Raw genomic sequence first — 8,642 nt, forward strand, 5'->3', positions numbered from 1 at the left:
TGTTTTTCTTTTAGTGTGAGAAATGCAACTATATTGTCTTCTGTTATTACGTTTTTTTTTTAATCATATCAGTACGTATTTGCATTTATTAGTGCTGCTACAACACAAAACATTTGGTAAATTCAACACACTGAGAAACTATATGACCAAACTGTGTACTAGTAGCATACAGGTTGTTTTTTTTTACAAACATGCAAATAAAAATTAAATATATAGATACATTGTTACTCTGGCTGAATGTATCCGACTGTAAAACATATAAAAGATATTTTTAGTAGAAAAATACATTTCCAAGCATTTTACAGTGGCCGAAACAAAAGTAAGTAGCTTAATCTTTTTACTTTATTATTAGTAAATATTACCCATTAAATAATTTTTTTCCAAAATGGTAAAAGCAGCATATCTGGTGGAGGGCAGGAACAGCAGCACCACAGATGGATTTGTGAATGTGATTCTTAGGGTTGACAGAAGAGAGCACCAGGTCTCCACAGAGCAAACTGGGATGTGCTTTCCCATCAGATCTTTAAAGACTATCTGTCGACCACCTCGACAGGTTCAGCTTCACATAAACATTTTACAGTACATACTGTGTGTACTGTATATACAGTATACACTCCCCACCCAGGTTGTGTTTTGTCTGTACACCTCTGTATAGTAACATACTGTAGCTTTGTACCTGTCTGTATGTTAAAACGAGCTCATGATCCCATATGTGTGTTTTAACAGCTCAGATGCTCTGGTTTGAATTTATTTGACTCTTGAACAGCTTTAAAACTCATGAGGCACGTGCAAGTTGTTTTTCAGATGCTGAGTCAGTTTCATTTGTTGTTAACTTGATAAATGACAGTCTTCTCATGAGATTTTTGCTCCCATGCTCCTGATGTCCTCTGTTTAATTTCAGAATAGCTTACTTTAAAAAGTGACTCATTTCCCATTATTGAGCATGCCCAGTAGCTTCCTGGGGTCCATCCCCTGCTGCTGAGCCATCTTCTGCACATCAAAGCCCATGTGCTTCAGGAACTGGATCACGCTCATCTCCTGTCCCGTCAGCTGGTCACGAATAGTTGGGCAGGAGGGGTTACAGTGAGGCCACGGGCAGCTGTCAATCAAATGTAGAGGACAGCCCCTCATGGGCAGGGCCTTGTGCTTTTGGTGGCTGTGGTTGCCATGGCTGGCGTTGATGCGGAGGTTAGCGTGGAAACTGCGGTCCCAGCAGTGGAGAGCCCTGGGAAGAGAGGTTCCTTTCACCTGAATGTCCATCCAGGAGCTGCAGGGACAGGGAGGGTCAAAGGTGGGCATCAAAGAACACGGAATAAACAGAAGACAACTGCATCTGTCCTCCTCAAAATGTTATAATAATCATATATTTTATTACTATGTAATATTATGAGCACAGTCTTGGGGATTAAAAAGTAAAACCTACCACATTTTAGGTTTGTTTGGGTGACCTATATACTGTCACAAGATTTAGCCCTATGCTTTGTACCGGGCTTTCCTTATCCAGTTCAGTTTGAGGGGCTAAGGACAGTGGGTGTTGCTGTACAAACTGTAAAGCCCCTTTGGGCAAATGTCATTTCACTTCTAAATGATAGTAAACACTCCTCTTACACTATGTTCCTGTTATCTCTCTACTGTCTGAGACAAAGGTATCAAAATGCACCCCCCCCCAAAAAAAACTTAAAGGATCTCAAGCAAGTCTTCAATACTTCTACTGCTATTTTATGTTGTTTATGCAACATATATGCAAATACCCATATATACATATATATGTATAAATAGCACATTTTACAACACCTAAATATATTTACTGAAGTACTGTACTTAAGTACAACTTTGAGGTATCTGCACTTGAGTATTTTCATTTTCTGCTACTTCATACCTTAACTTCATTACATTTGAGAGGCTAATATTGTATTTTGAACTTCCTACTTATAAAGTTGCTCCAAACACTGCAAGTGTTGCCGGATCTTTTGTTTTCTACTTTTACTTAAGTCAACTCCCTGAGTACTTCTTCTACTACTGGTCACTCATTCAGGTTTTATGGTTTAAAAAGGTTTATTTACTCACGTTCTGGTAATGAGCTCGTGAGACAGACAGGCCGGAGCAAACATCGCCCTGCCATTCAAAACGTAGAATCAAGCAGTCAACACAACAGTCATTTTTAATTTTTAAAATTAATTTTTTAATTTTTATCTTTTACATGTGTGATTGTCAGTCTTACGGGACATCACGGAGTGTGCTCCTCAGCTCCTGGCCCAGGTTCTGTATGTACCTCCACTGGCCCTCGTGGATGGGCTGTCCTGTCAGGTGGACGTTGTCGACCGTCAGCTGGGCCTCATCGAACAGCCACTGCACCACAAACACCGGGCCTGGACAGGAGAGGGAATGTCCCACAGGTCAGAATATAAATGACACACCCGCCTCTGTCTTAACTGTCTGTGTCGGAGTAATGGAGAAGCTCTTGGTACGCACTCTTTAAAGTGGGGTAGACTTTATATCCAAAGAAACAGTTCCACTCCTCTCCGACATGCGCCTGTCTGCAGCTTGCTGGCACCAGTCCGCCCCAATACCTGCTCACCAGCAAAGCATCATCACTTTACCATATCTGTACTGCTTATGGAGCTTCTTCCTAACCCCTTCACCGCTCCATCAATCAGGCCATCTGTCCTTGTCTTACCTGATGCCTCTCTTTATGGCCTCAGTGGGGGCGCAGCTTATGGTATCCAAGCAGTCGGTAAATTTGTATTGTTTGTTGTCCAGGAACCATCCGGAGTCAGCCAGGCCTCTGACCTGCACCCCCATGTGTCCCTGCGACTCCAGCTGCTCGGCAACGTGGTCCACATTCAGAAGGACGCCTGTACCACCCGCACTGGTGACAGGAAGAGTGGGATCAGAGGTTACAACCATACAATTATATCTGGTACAGTACACATTTGTTTATACAGTATATTAATTAACTGACCTGCTTCCTGCAAGAAGAACAACCCTGGCGTTGCCCAGACCTTTTGTCAGCAGCTCGTTCACCACTTCCTTGATGATCAGAGAGCCCATGAATGCATAGTCACCTGAGAACACAAATGACGCTCATTCATTAACACAGAACCACTTAACATTCTTATTTTAGGGCTATATTAATTTAAATGGTATAGTTAAAAGAATAAGGCTGTTATGGGTTTTAAGGCCTAACAGCAAACCCATTGAATTATTATTAAATGATCCTGCCTTTAAAAATCACCAACATTGATCAGTCTTTCTACAAGCTCACAGAGTGGGTCATTTTATTTGTTGTGCCTTACTGGGATTTGTCTTTGGGGTGGCTCCACTCCACACATCACTGGAGCAGTATGGGATGAACCTACAGCAAAGAGAATGCAACACTGACAATCTGGAATCAAACTTCATATCAGAGCAGCTTTTATTTGACTGCTGATGTAGATGGTTAAGCTGTATGAATAAAAGCCATCCTGGCTGTGCGACAGTAGACTGAACACAGACAGTTAGTACAAGTGTATGCTCTCAAGATAGAAAGCTGTTGCAGGATGTTAGTGAGTGTGTTTTCGTTGTTGAACAATGACAAGTAGCTGCTAGAACAAAACAGAGTGGTTACGTAGCTTATGATTACATAAAAGAATGGTAAAAAGCAAAACATTAAAAACAGCAGTTGTGGTAAAAGTACTCATTATATCTTTAATTGAAACAGTAGTAATACTAAAATGGAAATACATGAAAAGTTGGAGTCCTTCTTGATACAGATTACTTTAAATTATTGATGCATTACCTTGTAAGATATATTTAATATAGGTTGTTACAGATGGTATAGATATTACAGAGTTTGACATCGCTCCTTATCCTCTGTAGTTTAAACTGCTTACCAGTGTGGCATATTTATAAAGCTGCCCTTATGTTGCACATGCTAAGTGCAATGTAAATTGGAAAATGTAAAGATTGTAATATTTTCTGTCTGACGTGTAGACGAGTGCAAGTATAAAATCTCCCAAAGTACATTGAAGTAAAAATTTACTTTCACCTCTGAAAAATAATATACACTTAATTATAGGTTTTTATTCAATAAATCTGATTCTTGGGATTCATTTTTCTAAGATGCAGCCTTCTAAGGTGTGTGCACACATAAAGGTGAGTAAGAGCAAGGGAAATGAGACAAAGCACAGGCAAAGCAGAAAACGTGTTTTAATAACAATCTAAAAAGACCAACTCGGGTTCTTACACCATGTTGGCGTTCCACCAGTGAGGGTTTTCCTCTGGCTGTGGAGACAGAATTCCTGTTCCTGTGGAAAGAGGAGAGTGAAACACAGGTGAAACAAGGAGTTTGTTGACACTTAGTGGACAAATATTCTCACTAAAGATGAGAGAGGTTAAATACTTGAGGCACCCTGTTAAAATTCACAAACCTTGATGTGCAGCTGTGTGTTCTGATGTATGCTGAGGTGTGTATTTACCGTAAGGAGTGTGTTTCCCCAGTGGTATATAAGTCATTAACTTTCCCTGCTTTGGTCAGCAATTACATGCAGGCATTGAAGAGCTCTGCGGCCGTTGTGCCGACCACCAATGTACAGTATACACAGAGAGGGCAGTGGAGAGAGGGAGTCATAAACAAACAAGGGTTTCCCTGATGACAGTAGGGAAGGAACCTAAGAGTTTGGCTTTAAAGATTAAAGCAAACTCAGCTAAAGAGGAAACACAAACAGCTCTTTGAATCTCATTCATTCAGAGGAAGTTTTTTTCCTTCAGAGGAAAGCAAAAAGCAAAAGCTCAGTGGGGCTGTGTAGAGGCTCTGCAAAAACTGCACAAACTGTTTTAACACTTTCAAGCATATCTATGTTTGTGCATGAGACACAGTGTAGGGCATGATGTGTTACCTGTTCGGGTTTGTGGCCACTTGGTGGAGCTCATCAGTCTCCTCATTGCCCCATACCTGCTGTCACAGGTCTGCCTGTTGAAACAGTACCATCCACCTGAACACAAACACACACATACACAAGCTTGTCAGCAGGGGACATAGTGAGGTGTTTCACTGTACAGAGCTCTACATCTGGTTTGTTTCAAAGGTTCTGACTCACCTTCTAGGAACAGCAGCCACCTTTTGCTGCCTTTGGACTCCTTGATGTAGTAACTGCACGAGAATACAAATCAGTGTGTTTGTGTGTGTCATGCACATACAGATGCAAACACACACAACACAAGCCCCACAGTAGGGATGCTACCTTTGAGCCTGACATAAAATATTAGGCTCTGATGACATCGCTGCAGGAGCCTGTTAGCTTTTACAGCTCTAAGCAGTTATTTAAGAAATCATGAGTAGAGGAAACTCATCATGCTGTTGGCACCACACATGGTCTCACACGCACTCACAGAGGCTTGACAGCTTGGTGGCATATGGAAACCTCCCTCTTATTTACACAGTCAGGCCTGTTCCTGATATTTTACATATTGTGTAAAATGTAACTAAAAAGATTGACTTGATATTAACATACTGATAATATTTTACTTTTCTAAGAGGCATTATCATTAAAAATGATTAGCTTATCCAGATTTATCTCAATGCAGTGTGCTAACACTGCAAACCTGCCCTGAAAACTTGAGGTTGCAGCCTTTTATTCCTGTCTCACGTAATAATCGTGAAGAATAAGACAGTATTCATGTACTTGTAATCCTTCGACTCAATAAAATCAAAGTGCTGAGGTTTTTCCACGTAGATGCAACAAATTGTGTCATTTCCACTCAGTTTCACTCACAGTTAAAGAAAGTAATGCACCTCAGCCTACAGCTCGCTGCTGCAGACTGATGCTGAGTAGTCCAGATGCACAGCAGGACTCCTGAAGTGAAGGGTTTTTTCCAAAAATTGAACAAAACTGGAATCTTGCAGAGAGACTGGTGCACAAAGAAGACAGTGACTGAAGAATGTCAGTCAGTGTGATCTTCAGCCAATGATAAAACTGGTCTATGTACAGTAACATTTGAGAATGACTATCTACAAATAATGATCCAGGCACAAATCAGCCTGATTTGTTCATGTGCTTGTGAGTCTACACTGACATAGGTTTGCCTTAGTGGCCACACAAACAGACACCTGTTGTGGCAAAAACTATCACTGTATGTAGCCTTCCTTTATCGGTGTTGCTTTCTATTGCAAATAGACCCAACATCGTAGGTACTTAAATAAAGTAATCTCTGCGTTTTCCTCATGGGGAAGACGCATGATCTAGCACATATAACGCTTAGGGGCATCGCGCACTGCGCTCTCTCTGATTCTTTGATCCATTTTGGTCACATCCGGCGCAACGGGAATGAAGGGCAGTGATCTGAGCCATCAGTAACACAGACTTCATGTTGGGTGAGGCAGAGCGCAACTGAGGGTCTGCGTTTTCTTGGCTTTGCACATACAAATTAATTAGGGACCCTTTAAGTGACGTTTTGGGTTATTGACAAACTGGAAAGAACCAATGTAGCCCACTCACTTACCCAGCAGGAGACCCGTCATTGCACGTCACAGATACATTGTTTAAAAAGTTCAACTTCATGTCTTGGTCCAGCTTCTGCGCAGAACACGGGTACAGTGACTGCGCTAAGTTCTTTATCTGCACCATGAAGTTGTCCATGTTGCTCTCCACGGCTGTAAAGTCTAACGGAAAGCTCTCTGCTCCTTCCACCTGTTCACTGTACGCCGGAGCCTGCTGTTGCTGCTGCATCCGTCGACTTTGCGCCCGACCGCCGCGCACTCTTCTCGCCTCCACCGGTGCGCTCATGTGGATGAAGAGCAGCAGCATGCAGGAGCGTACCACGGACAGATTCGTCGAGCGTCTCACCACCCCACCACTCTGCATTTCTTGATTGCACATCCTAGGAGTCGACAGAGACGTGAAGTGTTCTGTGAGCACGCACGGAGACTACTTGGAGACGATGGCTCGCGCAAAGTGTGATGAATGAACACAGGTAAAAGTTCTCCATGGTGCCTTGAGTGGTGGACTCAAAATTCACTCTAAATGCAGGTGGAATTCTCACTGAAGTTCCGTCCTGAACTCGTCTGCAGTTCATCCAGTTAACGCGTCATTACGCGCGTAAAACCCTGTCGCTCATTCCATTTTCATGGTTGTAGCCGACCTGTTTGCTGGTGGTTCAGCTCTTCATGAGCTGCAAACGAATAGGGGATTTTATTTGAGGTCGCCGCCCTCCTCCCCCTAGCTGGTCCGTGCTTCTCACTCCCGCGGGCCAATCGTTATTATCGTTGGCTGATGCTCCTCGCGGGGCGTCGGTCTCACACTAAGAGCGCGCGTATGCCTGGCACGCCCCTTCAGCCAGCTCACTCATACACTCGGTCCCTTTTATGGTGTGCCATCATATGACCACTTGCTTTGAAGTGTCTTTGATTGAATATGATGTGTGAGGGAAATCAGCTGAGGGTCACATCGTGCGCTAGGGTACAACAGAAACACATATCCAGTCATACACAGCTGTGAATGTGCTCGAAAAGGGACCCCGCATTTTGTTTTTGTGGCTGGTGGAGATCATCTTATATAGATACGTCCCTTCTGGAGTACTTAGGTAACCTGTAGAGGCAAAAAGGAAGGCTTTAAAGCAGGACTGTGGTGTGAGTAAACATGCAGCATACAGATCTTTTTGTCTCTCGGCATCACTTGTTACATGTACATGCATTTCCCCCAAATAAATACCATTATACTGAAGCCAAATAAAGGTCACTGTGTCACATATTTGAATGACATATGTCAGCTATAGCCATTTTCAGCCCCTTTGAGTTGTGAGCTGTAGGACGTTACTTCTCGTGATAATTATTTACCAATACCTCAGGATCAGATCAGATCAGATCCTATAACGTTAAACTTATAACTGTTGTAAGCCAAGCCGCCTTCTTGTCTGCAGCATGATCAAGACCATTTCCCTTCTGTGTCTGCCTTTAAGTGACAGAAGATTCTTTGGCCTTCACAACTGTACTTTACTGGCCCATACTGCTTTTCAGTTTCCTCACAGCCTCTGGTCATGTTGGTCCCTCATACTTTTTCTCTTGTGTTTGAGGTCATCACAGGTCCAGAGTAGCTCATTAAAACTGCTGCTTCTCTAGCTCTGTGGTTTTCTGGGAACACAAGGAGCTTTCACTTCAAAAAGAATGGAGTTCTGTTGGCCATCAGTTCTCACTGCTTCAACATCGTCATTGTTGATGTGAGCAAGAGCCTGTGTGTAACATCATCTTTACGAGGTCCACATATGACACCAGGCAGCTGTTGCTCTTCCTGTAGGGTTAGTGGGCATTCCATAGATTTTACACATGAAGGTTCATGAACTTGTCCCGAGCTTAGTGTTGTCTGTGGCTCTTAGCCACATCTAGTATTCAATTTAAATCTATGTTGCTGACATTCAGCAACATAATGCCAGAAATTGTGTTTTCCTGCCTTGATTTTGTTATTATTATTATTATTTTTGTGCAAATGTTGTGTAAAACCTGACAAACGTCCAGCACAGACACTTTCATGTGCTTGTGCTCCATTCAGGCAGAGTTTTGAACTTTCTATCCTGCTGAGTGAGGAAGGAAACAGATTGTTTGTTTATTTATTCAGACGGTGGCAATTTCCCCTCAGAACTGAGAACTGTATTCACCTCTCCCTCTCTGG

General features: G+C 42.6%; 1 protein-coding gene across 1 annotated transcript; it reads right to left on the reverse strand.

Moving 5' to 3' along the window:
• Positions 1-49: 49 nt before the first annotated feature.
• notum1b (notum, palmitoleoyl-protein carboxylesterase b) lies at positions 50-7,264 on the reverse strand. The gene is made up of 11 exons (XM_020596136.1): positions 6,481-7,264; positions 5,079-5,131; positions 4,878-4,973; positions 4,226-4,286; positions 3,297-3,355; positions 2,963-3,065; positions 2,678-2,869; positions 2,473-2,570; positions 2,222-2,369; positions 2,068-2,115; positions 50-1,267 (listed from the first exon to the last, which is right to left on the reverse strand). The coding sequence occupies exons 1-11, from the start codon at positions 6,855-6,857 to the stop codon at positions 925-927; spliced, it is 1,578 nt and encodes a 525-aa protein (XP_020451792.1). The 5' UTR covers positions 6,858-7,264; the 3' UTR covers positions 50-924.
• Between the last annotated feature and the right edge of the window lie 1,378 nt (positions 7,265-8,642).

Source organism: Monopterus albus, unplaced genomic scaffold (assembly GCF_001952655.1).
Source record: "Monopterus albus unplaced genomic scaffold, M_albus_1.0 scaffold29.1, whole genome shotgun sequence".
Taxonomy (NCBI): Eukaryota; Metazoa; Chordata; class Actinopteri; order Synbranchiformes; family Synbranchidae; genus Monopterus; species Monopterus albus.

Coding starts and splice junctions, on each gene's coding strand:
- notum1b (XM_020596136.1), bottom strand. CDS start 6,857: ATGTGCAATCAAGAAATGCAGAGTGGTGGGGTGGTGAGACGCTCGACG. Junction 4,287..4,877: donor GTGGCCACAAACCCGAACAG/GTAACACATCAT, acceptor CTCTTTCCACAG/GAACAGGAATTCTGTCTCCA. Junction 3,356..4,225: donor TGGTGGAACGCCAACATGGT/GTAAGAACCCGA, acceptor TCTTTGCTGTAG/GTTCATCCCATACTGCTCCA.